Source organism: Panulirus ornatus, chromosome 14 (genome assembly GCF_036320965.1).
Source record: "Panulirus ornatus isolate Po-2019 chromosome 14, ASM3632096v1, whole genome shotgun sequence".
Classification (NCBI taxonomy): Eukaryota; Metazoa; Arthropoda; class Malacostraca; order Decapoda; family Palinuridae; genus Panulirus; species Panulirus ornatus.
The window spans coordinates 6,636,765-6,657,380 of NC_092237.1; the positions used below are offsets into that span (position 1 = coordinate 6,636,765).

General features: G+C 35.8%; 1 protein-coding gene across 1 annotated transcript; it reads right to left on the reverse strand.

Moving 5' to 3' along the window:
- Positions 1 to 2,788: 2,788 nt before the first annotated feature.
- LOC139753230 (sec1 family domain-containing protein 2-like) lies at positions 2,789 to 18,967 on the reverse strand. Its single transcript, XM_071669458.1, has 11 exons — positions 18,157 to 18,967; positions 16,259 to 16,454; positions 15,098 to 15,331; positions 14,107 to 14,284; positions 11,693 to 11,874; positions 9,082 to 9,254; positions 8,184 to 8,310; positions 7,262 to 7,405; positions 5,708 to 5,833; positions 4,864 to 5,056; positions 2,789 to 2,940 (listed from the first exon to the last, which is right to left on the reverse strand). The coding sequence occupies exons 2-11, from the start codon at positions 16,436 to 16,438 to the stop codon at positions 2,804 to 2,806; spliced, it is 1,674 nt and encodes a 557-aa protein (XP_071525559.1). The 5' UTR covers positions 16,439 to 16,454; positions 18,157 to 18,967; the 3' UTR covers positions 2,789 to 2,803.
- Positions 18,968 to 20,616: the final 1,649 nt, after the last annotated feature.

The following is a 20,616-nucleotide window of genomic DNA, read 5'->3' on the forward strand; positions in this document are numbered from 1 at the left end:
TTCCCTCAACTCCTCTATTTGTTGCCTCTCATATATTTGTTTTGGTACCTTTTTGATAAATTTCATGGGATTTTTCTTTAATTCATTCCTTCTTATGTGCTGTGAAGCTTTCAATCCAATCACATTCCCTCAACTCCTCTATTTGTTGCCTCTCATATATTTGTTTTGGTACCTTTTTGATAAATTTCATGGGATTTTTCTTTAATTCATTCCTTCTTATGTGCTGTGAAGCTTTCAATCCAATCACATTCCCTCAACTCCTCTATTTGTTGCCTCTCATATATTTGTTTTGGTACCTTTTTGATAAATTTCATGGGATTTTTCTTTAATTCATTCCTTCTTATGTGCTGTGAAGCTTTCAATCCAATCACATTCCCTCAACTCCTCTATTTGTTGCCTCTCATATATTTGTTTTGGTACCTTTTTGATAAATTTCATGGGATTTTTCTTTAATTCATTCCTTCTTATGTGCTGTGAAGCTTTCAATCCAATCACATTCCCTCAACTCCTCTATTTGTTGCCTCTCATATATTTGTTTTGGTACCTTTTTGATAAATTTCATGGGATTTTTCTTTAATTCATTCCTTCTTATGTGCTGTGAAGCTTTCAATCCAATCACATTCCCTCAACTCCTCTATTTGTTGCCTCTCATATATTTGTTTTGGTACCTTTTTGATAAATTTCATGGGATTTTTCTTTAATTCATTCCTTCTTATGTGCTGTGAAGCTTTCAATCCAATCACATTCCCTCAACTCCTCTATTTGTTGCCTCTCATATATTTGTTTTGGTACCTTTTTGATAAATTTCATGGGATTTTTCTTTAATTCATTCCTTCTTATGTGCTGTGAAGCTTTCAATCCAATCACATTCCCTCAACTCCTCTATTTGTTGCCTCTCATATATTTGTTTTGGTACCTTTTTGATAAATTTCATGGGATTTTTCTTTAATTCATTCCTTCTTATGTGCTGTGAAGCTTTCAATCCAATCACATTCCCTCAACTCCTCTATTTGTTGCCTCTCATATATTTGTTTTGGTACCTTTTTGATAAATTTCATGGGATTTTTCTTTAATTCATTCCTTCTTATGTGCTGTGAAGCTTTCAATCCAATCACATTCCCTCAACTCCTCTATTTGTTGCCTCTCATATATTTGTTTTGGTACCTTTTTGATAAATTTCATGGGATTTTTCTTTAATTCATTCCTTCTTATGTGCTGTGAAGCTTTCAATCCAATCACATTCCCTCAACTCCTCTATTTGTTGCCTCTCATATATTTGTTTTGGTACCTTTTTGATAAATTTCATGGGATTTTTCTTTAATTCATTCCTTCTTATGTGCTGTGAAGCTTTCAATCCAATCACATTCCCTCAACTCCTCTATTTGTTGCCTCTCATATATTTGTTTTGGTACCTTTTTGATAAATTTCATGGGATTTTTCTTTAATTCATTCCTTCTTATGTGCTGTGAAGCTTTCAATCCAATCACATTCCCTCAACTCCTCTATTTGTTGCCTCTCATATATTTGTTTTGGTACCTTTTTGATAAATTTCATGGGATTTTTCTTTAATTCATTCCTTCTTATGTGCTGTGAAGCTTTCAATCCAATCACATTCCCTCAACTCCTCTATTTGTTGCCTCTCATATATTTGTTTTGGTACCTTTTTGATAAATTTCATGGGATTTTTCTTTAATTCATTCCTTCTTATGTGCTGTGAAGCTTTCAATCCAATCACATTCCCTCAACTCCTCTATTTGTTGCCTCTCATATATTTGTTTTGGTACCTTTTTGATAAATTTCATGGGATTTTTCTTTAATTCATTCCTTCTTATGTGCTGTGAAGCTTTCAATCCAATCACATTCCCTCAACTCCTCTATTTGTTGCCTCTCATATATTTGTTTTGGTACCTTTTTGATAAATTTCATGGGATTTTTCTTTAATTCATTCCTTCTTATGTGCTGTGAAGCTTTCAATCCAATCACATTCCCTCAACTCCTCTATTTGTTGCCTCTCATATATTTGTTTTGGTACCTTTTTGATAAATTTCATGGGATTTTTCTTTAATTCATTCCTTCTTATGTGCTGTGAAGCTTTCAATCCAATCACATTCCCTCAACTCCTCTATTTGTTGCCTCTCATATATTTGTTTTGGTACCTTTTTGATAAATTTCATGGGATTTTTCTTTAATTCATTCCTTCTTATGTGCTGTGAAGCTTTCAATCCAATCACATTCCCTCAACTCCTCTATTTGTTGCCTCTCATATATTTGTTTTGGTACCTTTTTGATAAATTTCATGGGATTTTTCTTTAATTCATTCCTTCTTATGTGCTGTGAAGCTTTCAATCCAATCACATTCCCTCAACTCCTCTATTTGTTGCCTCTCATATATTTGTTTTGGTACCTTTTTGATAACTTGGACTATTAAAGCAAGTTCACTAATGTAGTAAAAATAAGATATTAATTTTGATGCGTCCCTTAAGACTCTTAAAGGCCGCTTCATTTTGCTGAGATACATCACAGAACCCTGGTATGGAAGAACTGTCAGGAAGATAAGACCATTAAGAAGGAGCCTTTGGAAACACTGTACTAAAGTTCCCCTTTGCCAATGGCCCTGTTAAGGGTGAGGCACTAAAAGCTAAGAAGCGGCACTGGAGTTCACTGGATATGGTGACAAGTTTGCTGTGGCCATCCCCATGAGGAAGTTCCAGGAGGAAAAGGACATCAAAAATACAGGTGGACAAACAGATAGATATATAATTTGTTAAAAATTGATACTTCATGATTCTCATATGAATGAATGCTACAAGTAACACCTGTCAACACCATCAACGTACCTGTAGTTTTTCAAATGATCTCTTGTACTACTAATGGCATGAAGCTGGTCAGCCACAGACTGAGCAGTCCTTAAAGCTGACACTTCATCAATGTCTTCACCAACTGCAATGATTTGTGTAATAATATATCAATATATTATCATTACCCTTGATTTACTATACTTATCATTATCACTGTGTAACCCTATAACAAAATGAGTAACTATAGCTACTACTCACATAATTGTACAGATTCTGAAAATACTAGAACAGAGTAACTAATCCAGGATTGTATACTCTGACCCTTGCAAAACTCTGCATAACCCTCTAAAGTGAATGAGAAAGAGTAAAACACCTCTTTAAAAGGTTAATGTGTCAGATGTTAACTCTTCAGTTTTACTGTATATGGAAAAGAACCACAGTCAAATAATAACAAGCTGAGTGATGCAGTACAGGCAACAGAAATGCATTTCCCATGACTAAGATGTAAAGTATGGAAAATGAAAAGAACTGGAGGAAAAGATATAAGAAAATGGATGTTGTAGCATCAATGAAGTATCACAGTACAGCACACCTTGTAAGAAAACAGATCTTAATAGATTTTTTTCACAAAAAGAGTTTTGGGCTAAAAAATTCCCAGACCTATTCTACTGCCTATTTTTGGTATCTTTATAAGGGTAATGAAATTGCTCAAAAACCTCAACATAGGGACTATTTTTCATGGTGAATATGGTTCTGGGGTGGAGGTATATGTTAGGGGTCATTAAGCCCTATAATTATGCATTTAACGGTTACTCTTTTAGAAAGTTCTCTGATTCTTAGATTCATAATTAAAGCATATCTGTCAGCTTTGGGAAGCATTGTGAAGTATTTTCTATGCTTATTGCAAGTACTGAAGTGTTTACTTTTATATCATTTTAAAACAATAAGATTTTTTGACTAAGAAATTCCCTGAACTATTACCTGAAATTTTTAGTGGTTTTTTTTAGGGTAATAGTTTTGCTTGAAGTCCTCAGTATAAGGACCACTCTCATGCTGAATATGAATCTGGGGTTGAAATATATGATGGGAGTTATCAAGGCCTGTAATTAAGTATTTAATGGTAACTATTTTAGATATCCTTTTTACCATTCACTTCAGATTATCACGTATATGTCAACTTGGGAAACCGATGAGATATGTTCTGTCATCACTTCAAGTACAGAAGGGTTTCATTATGTTTCAATTTTAAAACAAAATGTTTTTTATGCAAAAAAAAAAATACCCTGAACCATTACCTGCAATTTTTGGTAATTTTGCAAAGGTAATACACTTGCTTAGAAACATATATAAAGACTATTTCTCATACTGAATAAGAATTTGGGGCTGAAATGTATGTTGGGAGTCATTAAGGCCTGTAATCAAGTATTTAATGGTTACTCTTCTAGGAGCATTAGATAGAAGGTAACAACATTCATGCAGGAACATTAAGTAGTAGTAGTAGGTAGGAGCATTAGATAGAAGTACTCATTAGGTAGGAGCCTCTGCAAACACTGCACTAGACTTGCCCTCTGCCAGTGGCTTGTTAAGGGTGAGGCACTAAAGGCTATGAAGCAGCAATAGAGTTGTATACTTATGGATATTATTTTGCCATGGCCATCCCTTTAAGGGAGTCCAACTGGAACAGGTATCAGAGATATAGATAGACAATCTTTCAGAAGATTCTGTAATTGCTTTATATTCACTGCATATCTAATGGCTAGGGGAAGCATTGTGAGGTATTTTCCCTAATCATTACAAGTACAGAAGTGTTTGCTTATCCATATTTCAGTTTTGAAACAAAATGATTTCTGGGTTAAAAATTCCTAGAACTCTTTCCTGCAATTTTTCATAATTTTCTGATGGTAATACATCTGCTCAAAAACCTCAAGGATTATTTTTCATGCTGAATATAAATCTGGAGTTGAATTATATGTTGGATGTTATTAAGCCCTGTAATTATGCATGAAATCTCTATCAAAAAGCATATGCAAACATGTGTGGAAATTACAGGAGATTAATAACTAACCCAGTTCAAGCACAGCATCAGACAGTGACTTTTTATCCTCTACAATAGCATGAGACAGAAGATTGGTGAGAGCATATTCATCCTTCTGTGTGAAGACCTCAGGACCACCTAAAGATGCCACATACACCATTAGGGTTAGTATATCATCCAGTGATACCCCATGTGTTCCTCGTGTTTTAAGAAGTTGAAAGATCTGGAAAATAAATACTTTGAAAGTATGAACAGCAATACAAAGGAAGCTTTTACTAATATATGCAGATAATGGTAATACAACATCTAAGACAGAAAATAACTAATAATTGCTTTTACTTTTCTAAAATTTTCCTTACACACAGCTATGGTTATTTCCCACAAAACATTGAGCCTTAACATTTATTAAGAGATCAGTAAGATCACTGTCTTAACAAGAGTTTACTAGTTCTGGTAAAGGAGGCATACAACTGTAAAAACAGTGTGAAGCCCTCCACTCAAATAACTATCTATCTATTGATATCTCTGATGCCTCTTAATTGGAACTCTCTCAAGGGGGTGGCCACGGCAACAAAGTCTCCATAACTAGTGAATTTCAGAGCCGATTCTTAATCTTTATTGCCTCACCCTTAACAGGTAACTGGCAGAGGGCAACTCTAGTGCAGTGTTTGCAGAGGCTCCTACCTAATAATCCTACAGACTACTACCTAATGCTCCTTCCTGATGTTCTAACTATTACTCTACTTAACTATCTAAAATATATTTCAATACTGAAGTTATCATGCCTACTGAAACATAATGAGTGATATCTCACGCACAATAAAAGGTAAGCATAAGGTTAATAAGTTATATGAATAACCAGTACTGTACTTACTTGTGTAAAAGGACAAATTTCTTCTGGATCTCCAATAGACTGCATGAAACTTTTCTCCAGGCTTAACAGCTGGTCAAGATGAACATATCGGGGATCACTGAGTGCTTCCACCACACCCAAACCTTGCTGTCATGATTTATGAAATACAGTGATAAAGTTACTTTTAGAAGAGTTTCACTTTCAGAACAAAAAACTTAGTCTCTTAAATACATGTGAGTACTAAATGAGCAAAAGCACTATCAAGAGAGAAGCTAAAGTATAATGAAAAGGAAAAATTTCCTCATAATAACCACCATTCTCTCAAAATGATATCAACTTTGAAAATAAATTTTCACAGTAACAGTACTTAATGCTTGTTGTGTAGTCATACTCAACACAATCTTACTGCTGCGACTTTCAATGTCTGTTTTCATTTCTTTACAGCTCATTTTCCTCCATCAACCTTAAGCATCCTATAAAATTTACTATAGAAATTATCACTTACCATGCCTACAGGGTTTAAAAAAGGGTGCTTCAGTAATGTGGCCTTTTATATATCCAGTTCAATACTGATGCTATATGTTTTCTGGACTCACCATATAATAGTTTGTCCAAAATGAAGCCTGGAAAAGAGCTTCAGGCACAAGTGTACATGTATTATGAGGTTCTGGATAGACCACACTGTAACACAAAAATAACAGACACAAAGTAGTATTGAGAAGACATATACCTTACCTTCCTGCACCAGGAATCCCTTCTATGTGCCTCTGCAGCAAAGGGGAAGCATGCCACATCCATTAAAGTAAGACCATAGGTCATAAAGTGTGGTGGTGTTGTGTGTATGCCTATATGGAGAGAATGCCAGGCAAATGTGCAAAATGTATTTAGGGTCTTCACTGAAGTAGTTGTACTATGGGCATGGAGGGTCTTGCGATACAATGAAACTGTGTTTATCATTTTGGAATTATGGGTGGTGTACAGGTGAAAAAAGATAACTCATATATATCTGGTAAGTGTAGTTTCTGATAGGTAGATGTCCTGAGGGGAGGTGTTTAAAAACGATTGGGTAGGGATGGTGGTTGCTTACCCCTGTGATATGAACATTCACTGTTATCCCCTTTGCCATTATATTGGCACTATATAGCCATTCTGCCAATCCTCAAGCACCTCGTCATCAGCCATACATACACTGAAATTCCTAACTATGCAACCAACAAAACAGTCGCCTCCCTTCTTAATAAATTCAACTGTAATCTCATCCATTCCTGCTGCTTTACTACAATTCATTTTGGGCAAGATTCACCAACTCTTTATACCATATCACTCACTATAACTCTCTCACTCTGCATACTCCCATGCCAAAAGCACCCAACATTTGCCATCCTAATGCTGAGACCATTCAACATTCCTTCAAAATGTTCATTCCATCTCCTCTTCACCTCATCATTGCCTCTTTCCAAGTTCCTACTTGCTCCATCTGTTCCTGGTGTTATCTTGTTAATGTGGAAAACAACGAACTAGTATGAAAAAATATATACATATATAAACAAAAAGAACAGTATATATTATATATACCTGCAACAAACCAGCATTTTCTGAGAAGGCATCTATGTCTGTGGCAAACTGTTGAATATTTTCTTTTAGGTTTTCAGGTGTTGCTTTTACTGTTGTTTTAGCAGTTCCCCCACCAAGGTCTTTATGACTAGCAGCCTTTATTACCTGAAAAAAATAATAATAATAATAATAATTATAATGACACAATGAACTCGTGTATCCGTGACAAGTTTACCTAGAAAACCTAAACAATGTCATCATTTAGTTTTTGCCCTTCAATTACTTGAGAAATTATCAGTACAGAGGATGCTTAATTTTACTAAATTCATGAAATAAATAAATATTGTGTTAATACTTCTTATGAAATCTCATAACAGGACTTGTTTTCACACAAACCTGATTAGAATACATTCTATACCAACCCATTTTTCTCAACATATACATTACAAATATAACATTTATATATGACAACTTAAAAAAATCCGTCCTCATACAGTATTAACAGGTATACATGCACAGTTTGTTTTAATTTGTAACATCCAAAATGCCTAATGCACATTGTTTACACATTTTCTTTCATAAATTATCAAAATGAAACTCTGAAAGAGTTGTACAACCATTTCACAAGATTTTCATAATATGGAAAAATATGATCTGTAATAGAATTTTAGAAGATTCAAATTTTGAAGAAAAATGGCAAAAACTGCAAATAACATAATTCAGGGTATTCTTCAGGCCAACACTACTTTTGCTTCCAAATCGCATATAAAATAACAAAAGGCTTCTTTACCTTAAAAATATTCTATAATAACTTTAGTTGATTGGCAATCATGTTAACAAATAACTGAATTTCCTGCAGGGTTTAAACTAATTTCCGAGGAAACAACATACAAAGAACAAAAAGATCAACTTTTAATGCTAATTCTTCAACTTTTCAACATACATGTTTATTTATGATGGATAAAGCCTCCTTTGCTGATGACATGACCAAGGTATTAAGAACAGCTGATGCCCGCTCCTCTTTTCCTTGTGGGGCTAAGCAACCAGGGACCAATGTCCACTCACTAGATCTGTGGATTAATTCATGAGGATAATGGTAGCACAGTAAAAAGGAGCCAACTGTTAGAAAAGTACTCTTTAGTGAGCTTAAAATACATGGAAACAATGGGTAATCATATCATTAATCTTTTCCTATTCGCTGAAGATAAAATACATGTTTTTATGTTATCAAAATAACAGCTTTATAGTGAACACTTTCTTTCTGTGCTTGATTATATATCAACCATGGTTAAATACTTAGGGCTTGTCCTGATATGAGCTCATGACCCAAAGACATGAAACTTAGTTGGAAGGCCACCCCTACGGCCCATCTATTTCATGCACTGTTTATTTAAATACACCAATCCTGTAAGCTGCCTGCTACTTCCACAGCTATCTACTCAAGCACTGTGTACTAAAATGCAACAGTTCTACAATATACTTCTGACACTATGTGCTAACTAATTCTCCAAGGTGGTAGCTTGCCCGTCTCAAGGTAGTGTACCTGTTGGTTACTTACTCGCATTGAAGCTGCGGGAGCTCAGTAAAAGGGGTACTGGGCTTACATAACTTAAAAAACTATAAAGTTATTACTAATCAATGGGATAGCCAAATTTTAGGACAGGCTATAGCATATATCTTCATGGTTCACTGACAGGCACAGAAATAGGTTTGCAGCAACCCATATAATTCCAATATAAATTCAGGGCTTACAAAAATGAAAAATTCTCAACAAAAGGTACAATTATGAGCACATATCAGGCATGCACACTGGATAAATTCATGTTATAAATGCTACTTACGGGTGAACCTTACACAGGGGAGCCATGTTTACTGCAGAGTCCAGCTGATGCCCATATAGCCGTGGCAAAAGTGACAATATCCTTCCCATTAGGGAATCTCCCCCATGGCTGGAAGCATCCACCAAGTCTAAAGTTCGATCAACTAATACCACTGACACTTTGTTTGAAGCTGTCTGTGAAAGATACAGTGAGCATCTTTAACATATACTGCATCTTCCACCTACTTTGTGTAAAGTGTAAACCTACTACCTCAATTAAACAATACAGTTAGCTACCAACTGCCAAATGAGCATATGTGGGCAAATGTTGTGTCTGTTTTTAACCCTTATACAGCAGTTATCATCAAATGATGATTTGACTTTGACCAATAACAGTTGCCTTCACCACATGGCAATTTAACTCTTCCTATGTCTGTTTGAATATCCAGCTGACTTATCAGACCATTAGTAGCCTAGAGGTTTTTATCATTGGTCTTCAATTGCTATCATAGGTGCATTGCTAATGAGCTGCTGGTTGTGCATACAGTGATTTTGTGAAAAATACGTAGATCGTTAAATGACCTAAATGATGAGAAGAAATATTTGTGTATCAATGGGTGAGAAAAGTGAAGAAGAATTACATATTAAATATGAAGATATAACCAACTCAGAGAGTGATCTTTGTGGTATTATGTCAGGAGGAGGAAGGTCAACACCTGCATCTACTAACATCTCACTCAGCTCTGTTCACTAGAAAGAAATTATATAACAACTACGATCAATTTTTTCAAATGAAGTGATGGATGACTTTCGAAACAGAAGATAGTAAAGAGATAAAACATTTCTTGAGTAAAAACAAACTCCAATATTCTCCTTATGTGTGTCAGTCACTCTCTCTCATCAGGCTCATTCTTAGTGTGAACAGCGAGATATTTCTCTGCTGGTGTTATTCACCACCAGTGCTGTGTGTATGAAATCAGAGCAGAGGGTGAAACCAAGTTCAAGGGGAAGAAACAAAAGACCTAATATCCTTCATGGTGTAGCGGTTGGCATTACAGACCATGAGTCAGCTTGGACCAGCCTAAGGTTGGACACGCACGGGTATGAAACCTGGGTGTGGCAGTTGGCTCACACCCAACCAAGGTGTTAATCATCCTCTCGAGGCAGATTGATAAATGATAATCTGGTTTTAATTGGTGTGTGTGTGTGTGTGTGTGTGTGTGTGTGTGTGTGTGTGTGTGTGTGTGTTATTACTTATTTGTACTGTATGGGGAGGGAATTTTACACTTGTGGGGCTCCATCTCTTGAACATTCTCTATCATCCCACAAGTTTTTAAATCTATGTATGTTGTGTGTGTTTGTGTGTGTGCAAATGGGAATAAAGACATGGTTAAAAGGTTAGGTAACACAAGTGTAAAACTCTCTCCTCGTAACAAACAAATACTAGCCACACACATTATTAAAGGGAAAACCATAATATTTCTAAACATAATCATATTATCTAGCACCAGTGCTGTTCCTGTATTTGAAAAAAAGAGCAAAGTGTGAAACCAAGTTCATAGAAAGAAACACAACCTTCACTATCGATCCCTCATGAGCCAGCCAATCTCCCCGCTTCACACTCATTATTAGTGTATAGTGTAATATTTCTACATATAGCCATGTTATTTATCACATATGCTGAGTCTGTGTATGGAATAAGAGTAGAGTGTGATGCTAGATAAACGACTCCATGTCCTCTCTTATCGTAAGCTGTCATATGTCACATCCCCTCCAGCCCTCACTAAGCACTGGACAAACCAACAAGAAAGTACTTACATCTTTCATGCGTTTTTCCTGATTTTTGTATGCCAGTCTCTCATTTCATAAAGAAAAAATTTTGCACCTTTTTTATTGCAAATACTGAGATGGACACTGCAACCACTCCTGCTATGTAAGGGTTAAGAAAGATCAGAAACTTGCAATGAACTACAAACCAGTCTTGCTAAAAAGAGTAGCCTATAAAACACTGGAAAAGATAACTAGAAGGCAAATGGATAACAACTCCCAAAGGATAAACTATCAACATGAGAGACAACATGGATTTAAAGAAAGGTCATGCAAAACAAATCTCTTAACTTTCTATGAGAGAGGAAGCTAGGTTTTAAACAAATGAGAAAGTTGGGTAGGTTGTGTGTATCTGGAATGCCAAAAAAAAAACATGACATTATACCACATACGAGGTTGGTAACACCATCAGAACTACCAGACCTTCAAACATGCCCATCACCCTCCCTGATGGTGACATTTCTTTCCACATATTCCTAAATACTTCTATGATCCTTTCTCCTTCATCCACCTAATGACTCTCTTTAGCTCCCATGGTTCCATTCACTGCTATGCTCATTCCCTGAAATCTAGAGCACTTCACTTCCACTCAGTTTTCTCCTTTGAAACTCACACTCCAACTGACCTGTCTCTCTTCAGTGCTAAACTTAATAACCTTGCTTTTATTCACATTTACTCTCATCTTTCTCCTTTCACACATGTTCCCAGACTCAGAAACCAGTTTCTAATATTATAATAATAAAATGGTTACAAAAAATAAGGAATGAAAGACAACAACAACAGTAATAGCAATGAATTAATATTACCTTTCTTCTCTGTCTTGCAGGATTAAATGCATCAAGTTCTGTCCCTATAATTCGAGAGGTATGTCCAACAGTGTATATTTCATCCCTAGCATTCATTCCCTGCAAGATACTATGAATGCAGGTAACAAACTGTCGTATCAATATTCGCATCTCATGTGGAAGGTGGTGAAATTCAACCTCACCTGAAAAAGTAAGTGTAATTTAACACACTCATGATTATAATGGCTTTCTTCCTGTCAGTTACTAATTTTAAAGCATAACAACTTTAAAATAACATGTGTATTTCACTTATTACCTTACCTACTTTTTCTGAGCCTGACAAGTGAGGCTGATAGTACCATAGCTTTTCTGTATGACCTCGACATTGTTCTGGATGGTATAATCAATGACCAAGTCTATTTACTGAACTTATAATGACCATCAACTCACTTTGAATAACTGAGCACCAGTTCTATGCTTACTGAAATCAATGTAAATAAAAGTTCTTTCATTTTCCAAAACCACTAACAGCTTATCAATTACACTTCAAGCCAGTGAACCTTATTTGAATGAGATCTCTTTATTACATTCCTGTGTTCACATCTCACAACAGAGTCTTGTTCAGTGACAATTGGATGTACTCTGCTCCTTAGGGAAAGGTAGTACCATATGTTTCAAGTAAATACAGTAATCCCAACCAAACCCAGATACTCTGAATGTCAATCTTTCCATAAATCAAACATTTAGAAGATGTGTCACTGTCCTGGTTACAAGGGGGGATAACAGGTGTCATTCTGGGCTATGGAGATATGTTGTGCAGCTACTGCACACTCTGTCTATTAGCAAACTGAGTGCTGATTGGCTGCAACTTGTAAGCAAGCATCTGACTAATATGTGGTGTGCACATCAGCTCCTCTAGCATCGCTGTGTAGGTCTCTTAAATCTTTTCCACAAAATCATTCTAAATTCTGGCAGAACTTCTCATATGATTTACAATATCAATACATTTTAGGATTGCAGAATATTAATACCTTTGTTGTTTAAATCATAAAAGGCATACCGGTGATCAGAATGAAGGAAAGAAAATTTTAAGTGTTTAAGACAGTGAAAGTAGAAGACAATTTTGAAAACTGAGAAACAGTTGAAGTAAGAGCAACGAGGCAATACTTGGAAAGGTTTGAATAATTTTTCTTAAAAATGGGCTAAATCAAAGCATGCTTCCCTTCCTTTGTTGTTTATAGCTTTGCAAAGAGAGATTCAATGTCCAAAGGGCAAACATCACACACACTATGCTAGTAAAAAAAAATGTTTAAATACTCAAGGTTTACATACTTCAGAAAACCAAGTAAAAGTCAGCTTTGGTCAGGTTGCTGTGTGTGGCAACCTAGGAGTATAACAACTTAGCTACAGGCCTTGAATTGTGGTTAATAAATGTAAGTGTCCAGAGCCCTTGTTTCCCTGTTGACCACCCTAGGCAAGCATTAGTGATGTTAAAGTATCATTATATACAAGAGAATTAATTTTTTCCCAATCGCTGTCTTCCGCATCAACAAGGTAGCGCCAGGAAACAGACAAAGAATGGCCCAACCATTCATATACACACATATATATACATAAATGTCCATATATGCACATACATATACATAAACAGATATATACATATATACACATGTACATACTCATACTTGCTTGACTTCATCCATTCCTGTCACTACCCCGTCCCACAGGGAACAGCATCGCTACCCCTGCTTCAGCAAGGTAGCGCCAGGAAGACTGACAAAAAAGGCCCCATTCATTCACACTCAGTCCCTAGTTGTCATGTGTAATGCATCGAAACCACAGCTCCCTATCTACATTCAAGCCCCAAAGACCTTTCTATGGTTTACCCCAGATTCCTCACATGCTCTGGTTCAATCCACTGACAGCAAGTCAACTAAACAATAGGTCCTTTTGCGGCTGTTTTCAAGATGCCCCTTTTACCAATGTTAATGATACTATGAATGTACTGCTTAGGGCCTTCATGCTTAAAATTTCATTATTCTTGTAACGGCCATATCTGTTTTTATCGGTATAATAAAGTCTATCAATTAACTTTCTTTTAAATGATTGACTGTGCCCTGAACTCTGTAAGTGACCCAAATTTTTGTCTTACACCAACCATTTCTTCCTTTATTAGTTTAATAATACCATCATTTCAATCCACCTTTTGTTGCCCCTTTTCTCTCTCTGAAACAAATCAAATAAATGAGTTTAATGACATCAGACAAAGACATTGTGTGGGAGGAGTGTTTATTAAGACAGATATGGACCATGGTTGGTGCCCAATCTATGCAGCAAAAGTTACTTTTATTCTAATCTATGGTGGCACCATCTATCCTGCCATAAATGTTACATGCCAAGATTTTCAACAATGGTAAACATATTAGGTCACTCACCTAAATTTTCAACAGGTTTTATCTTATCTCCTTTAGCTAATGACTGCTGAAGCTTTGATATTCTTGGAATGTCGGAGCCAAGTAGAGGATATAACTTGGAAAATGATGGCATCATGAGCAGATTTTCTGAATATGGCACCACAACCAAAGGTATGTTGAATATTTCTACAGTGTAATGCTGTAAAAGTTAAACAAAATACAACTTACTATATTGTTTTCATGATTTGAGTTTTTTCTACTTCTGACAAGGCAGAAATTCAAAAATATATGAAAGATAACACCTAGCATTAGCTATTCTGTATTCAACTGCAGGCTTCAATATATACTCAAACAAAGAAGAGTTAAATGATACTTAACCTGGGTCATGTGCCTCTAAACTGAAGAAGCTACATCAAATTCATTCATAATCATTAGCAACCACTCAGTCAATCCATCTATCTATATCTCTGATGCCCATTTCCTCTGGGAATTCTCATTATGGGGGATGCCATGGCAAAAGAGTTCCCACTTATCTATGCTCTTAATATGTCCCTTGCATACACCATTCCACACATTCTTCTCCCATTTTTCTCCCTCCAGTTCTCTTCCTCTCTATTTCCCCATGTCACAGGTGATCTTCCTCTCACATCAACCCCCTTAAATCATACTATCACACACTCTACTCAAAAACTTCCCATCTTGCATTCTTTTCATGTACCCAAACCATCTCCAAGTATTACATTTAACCAACTCCATCACTGCATTCCCTGTCATACCAAATCTCTCATACACCCAACTCTGTCAATTTCCCATTTATGGGTATTTATGCTATCTTTCAATCTGCCAAAAGTATGCTTCAGAACAGACCCTTAAACTTCTGTTCTATTGTGGTATACTGTCTCTATCTCCAGCCTCGTGAATATGTGGTGGATCTAGTGCATAGTTTCATAGATCATCTATAAATATTCTCATTTCCATCTTTAAAATACAAAACTGTATATCATAATATTACCCTGTTGCCCATCCAAGTCAATACATCTTCCTCCAGGTCACTCATGAAGACACTTTCATCAGCTTCACGGCCACCATAGCTGGCATAAGTATGAACGTTGGGATGTGCAGATGTAATAATGATGCAGTATTGAAAACTGGAGGCTTGAATGATATCTTGTAATATGGTAACTGTTGTGTCTCGAACAGCACTGCTCACCATGAAAACTGCTTTCACATCCTCCTTGTGACCACTCTGGAGAGAAAAAATTATTTCTCTTCCTTCAGGTACAAGAATAATGATAATGGGAAATAACTAACGTACAGAAATGTTAATGTTCAGAGAATCTTTCCTTGCTAAATGGAGAGGTACCTCAAGCAAAATATTTGCCCATCTCAAATAAAGAATAAATATGAACAACTTAACAATACAAACATAAAATATTATAGAGCTAAATCTACCCAACTGTAGGTCTGAATCTAGCTTCTCTGAATGAAAAACTTTGATATGCAAATGAATAAAAAGAAGTATGTATATCAACTGCAGTCAATCAAGGAGCTATATCATGATTTACACCACATAATTGCTTATTCTGTAATTCATGAAATCAGGAAGAGAATCAATTAAAAACAATACTGAAAATACTTTCATTTCCTTATCATTTGGAGCTAGAAAAGCATTAAGATTAGCCAAGTTGATTACAATGTACATAACATGGCTGAAATGCTGAGACAGCACCTGATGAATGAACTTAGATGAGCCAAAGAGGCATATGGAAAAATAAGGACACACAGTGGAAAGTGATGAAATTAATGATAAAATAAAGATATTACAGAGATTTATCTGGGTATTTTGGGTCCACTTTGGGAATATCAACAACACAGCTTCAAAAAACGGGAAGTTTTAGGTGTTCAGGATGTTGTACACAGCAAAACAATTCTATAATTTCAGGAAGATTGTGAGTCTATTAGGCATTATGCCATAAAAACTTTTATGCAAGACATGCACCATATATTCCTAATCATGTCAAATAGTGGTCAAATAAAGGTAAATCCCTTCTTCACCCATTTCGCTGAAACCTTACCCCATGAACGAAACCCATAAGTTACTGGGTTAGCAATGGTAACAGTGAAATTCACTTCCCAAAAGAAAACCCACGTTAAGCCATACATTGACACTTACCTCAAAAGATGAGAATTCTTTCACATTCTTTGCTCCTGCATTGACTAGTCTGGTAAGACCACCACTCCAATGTAGACATTCTGCTGTGTAATTGTCAATAAACACAACAGCATTCTTAACCTTTTTGCAAGCCTCAGTCCACCAAGCTTCTGACACATGAACTGCACTAGCAGTCTGCATAGTAATATGCTAAAATCTGAAAATATAAAGCTTCGGTTACCACACTCTTTCAGAATACAGTTCTTAAGATTCTCAGTCTAGGCATCCTCAATAATCTATATTCAATTAATAATGAACTCAAAAGATTATATCTAAACACCTCATTAATCTAAAGTAATCTATGAAGTAAAGGTAGTATAATGATAAAAATACATAATTTAGGGTCATATTTGTCCAATTACTTCTTTTCTTGATAAATTCTGTATTTATCAATACTACAGCATCATCTTAGTCTTATTCTCGTATGGCTTTCAATAAACAGTGCGATAAAGCTGATAGCCCCAGGTCTAATTTTTTCCTGAAAAAAATTTACCAAAAATTTGAAGTTCATTTATAAATATTTCCTTTCTAGCTGATGGTATCAATCTTGAACTTTAACTTGTTTGGAGAGCAGTCATCTTCATTATAGCTATTCAGAAAATTTTCCTGACAAATATGGAAGGTTTGTTATTTTTCATAAAATTTTCACACACTTTCTTACGGTATGTCTTTTATTTTCATAAACAGGAATCTTTTAGCACAGCAACTTTTTAATTATGGTCTTCAATATCAGTGCTCTAAATGAAAAGTGACAGTAAACCACTATGAACAATCTGTCCAGTTTATACTCCACAACCTACATGAAATAAACACCAAGCAGTTAGATAATAGGGAGGATTATAGGGTCAGGAGCTTTTCTGATGTGCAACACTTCAGAATAATTCTGTTTAATGATGTTTATGAATGTTAAAACCTTAAATGTGCTTCTGAATATGAATGGCATTCACCAAGGTAAGCATATTCATATGCAATGTGATCCAACTTTGCTCAAGAAGAATCCATTTCTCTTTTTTCTAAACAGAAAGATAAAGTATAGCATATATGGTAACATTACAAAATCACGATTTCATTCATTTTTTATGACCTATTCCAGAAACTATGATATATCATTGGTTAAGTTTGGTAACACTCTACCAGAATATCAAGCGGACACTTCTTGAGTTTAACTCGGACTGTAGATTCCTATGTATTAAACAAGGAAACTAGATCTTAACATGATTTGTACGCACATCTGCTAAATATCATTCATTTGTTCCCACAATTTTCCTCACTGATCATCTCCTAAGCCCCATCCTCTTCAGTCAAGTATTCTGCGGTACAATGGACCATAAATACTGTACGAAATTTCATATCATCTTACCAAATGATATATCAGCACAGGTAGTTCAAATAGTATGCCAATACGGTCCATTTTCCTTGCGCCACTTTATAACTAAATTTATTAAATCATTTTGTGCAGAAACCAAAAAAATGTTTACACTGACTAAACCCACACTCACCCTTGATATACTACCATAACTTTTACTATAACTCAATAACATCCCAAATTCAACCTCTGCCACTATTACTATATTCTTTGAACCTTACACTTGCATTACTGAACAAAATTACTCAATATCCAGAGCTGTTTACCGTTACATCACCTTATATTAGGCTACACAGTGATGACCCTAATGAGATGGTCTCCCACAGCCTGACTGGTCTTGTGCCCCAACCCTGAGCACTACATTTACACATTACAAATGGTACTTAATCCTTAACCCTTGGTCTTAACACGTGGCAGATACAAGCAAACTTTCACACTAGCTAACATTATTCATGCCACTATCTTGCACCAATTTTCATTACAGAATAATTACCTTAATATCTAGCGTGTTCTTGTGAACAGCTGATCGCCGATCACCACTTTGTTGACGTGTGGGATACGCACAAATTACAAATTTAATTTTCTACCATTTTTAATGTCTTAAGATATGATAATGTCTCTAAAAAAAAATATCACTCTGTAAAATGATTCCGTTCCTTCATTATAACATTAAACTCTCGGCGATATGAATGTAATGTACTAGTGTTAGAATCACCAAGGACGGTGTTTTAAGAGTACAATCTCCTCAGACTCTTTCAAAATGTATGATAAGACCATTAATTAGTAAAAATATGTTCTTTAAAGATGAAATTAACTATTATCAAGTAACAATCAAGTGTTGGGGATAATTCTAAAACCACATCCTTTACGAACTAAGTTCCAGTTAAATTGTAGTTCATGCATGTCGCGTTGCAACTTTCCTTATCAGAATAAATACATTTTCATGCATTAATCAGGCTAAAGTTTTTGACCAGAGGATGACGAAAGCCTGCAAGCCTGTTGGGTAAAGGTGGCTACGGGTTTCTTTCATCCCAAAAGACACTGGGTTCGAAATTAGGATCGCTAGCCCCAGTCTCGCCCAGATGACCATATTCCCTCTCTTCGCTGAAAAGAGTATGAGTCCAAGGTACCCAAGTCCCTTAAACTGGTTCATTTGCGCAGTCCCCGATATCTGCGAGATGAAACTTGCGCTGGGTGCCTTATTCTTATTCTTTTTTTGGAGTGGGTTCCACGGCTGGGAGAGGACTTGAGCCTTTCTACAGCAGGAAAAGGGACCCTGGGTTCTCTGTGGGACGTCTTCAAGATCCACCAGGACAAAGCACTGGGTTTTACTGCCGTTGCTTGGCTGTGATGGGAGAGTAAACTATTGATTGACTCCAAAATCCTTTATCCTGTCTTTATTTTTCATGGAGACAACCTGTTCCGAGTCGTTAGCAATAATGATTTTTTGTTTCAAGCTTTGCCTCTGTTGTTGATAACCTACAGCATATCGAAGTTGACAGCCAACTACAGTAATGATAGTGATTCATTTGCGATCATCCACCATGAACAATAAAACCATGATTATTGCACAGACAGTGGTTAGTAATACTAGTATTTTTTTTTTTTATCAGAATTACACCCATGTGTGAACAGAAGACTGAAAACTAGTAGAGGCAACAGCCCGGATGGATGAGTGCAGTACGATTGAAGACAATTGAACAGTAATGGTAAATGGTAATGATTATAATGCGCAGTCATTTGTAAGATAAAAAAATGAAATCAGAACCTAAATTTTTTGTTCGAACCTAAGCCAGGGAAACATACATGTATATATCCATACCTGGATGGATATCTAGACATTTGTAAAGCAAACTTAATTGCAACAGGTAATGGAGTATTTTGCGAGCAGTTATCTATCATTACCAGCAAGCGGAATGGAGTACAATTTCACAAAGACCTTTTCTCGCCAAGAGTCCATCCTTTCCCTGCTTCCCAGTGAAGTGCAACCTGATACCTGCATGAAAAAATTACTTGATATCCGCTGGATACGATAATAATCACCGAACCATCTGTTGCTTGTCATGGCTTACTCGCTTCGTGTAAGTATGAAACAGGTTCCGAAACTCCGTACCTAAGAGTGAGCCAATTACCAATGACCACATTTGCTTCCTAATGTACTACGTTTTTCGTTTCAAGGTTTGCAACATGTATCAGTAGTATTTTACAAGTGTAAATACAACTAGTATTCACAGAGCCCTGATTAATTTCTTCATTTTTTTCTCTTTAATAAAGATGACCTTGAGTTTTTTTTTCCTTGCTATGTCATTACATAATATATACATATAAGCCCTTCTGTACTACAGAATTAGAAGGGCTGAGGTTCGTTAGTAGAAGGCTCAGCAGAATAAAAATAACATTAAAGCATTGTGTTTTAATGGTAAAGTAGAAAGTGATGGACCAAAATAAAGGAACAAAGTAGAGGGGTAATTATATCAATCAGATATTTTTCTTTTCTTAGTTAATTAGAGTCCTTTCTAGCGATACTCGCGCGCACACGGGTGGAAGGGGGGGGGGGGGTGTTATTTCATGTGTGGCGGGGTGGCGGCGAGAATGGATGAAAGCATGTATGAATATGTTCATGTGTATATATGTATATGTCTGTGTATGTATATGTATGTATACGTTGAAATGTATAGGTATGTATATGTGCGTGTGTGGGCGTTTATGTATATACATGTGTATGTGGGTGAGTTGGGCCATTCTTTCGTCGTTTCCTCGCGCTACCTCGCTAACGCGGGAGACAGCGACAAAGTATGATAAAAAATAATCTAAAAATGAATAAAAAAAATTAATTATATACATATATATATATATATATATATATATATATATATATATATATATATATATATATATATATATATATCATATCGGGATTCGAATCAGGCTTCAGAAGTTCAGTACCCACAAT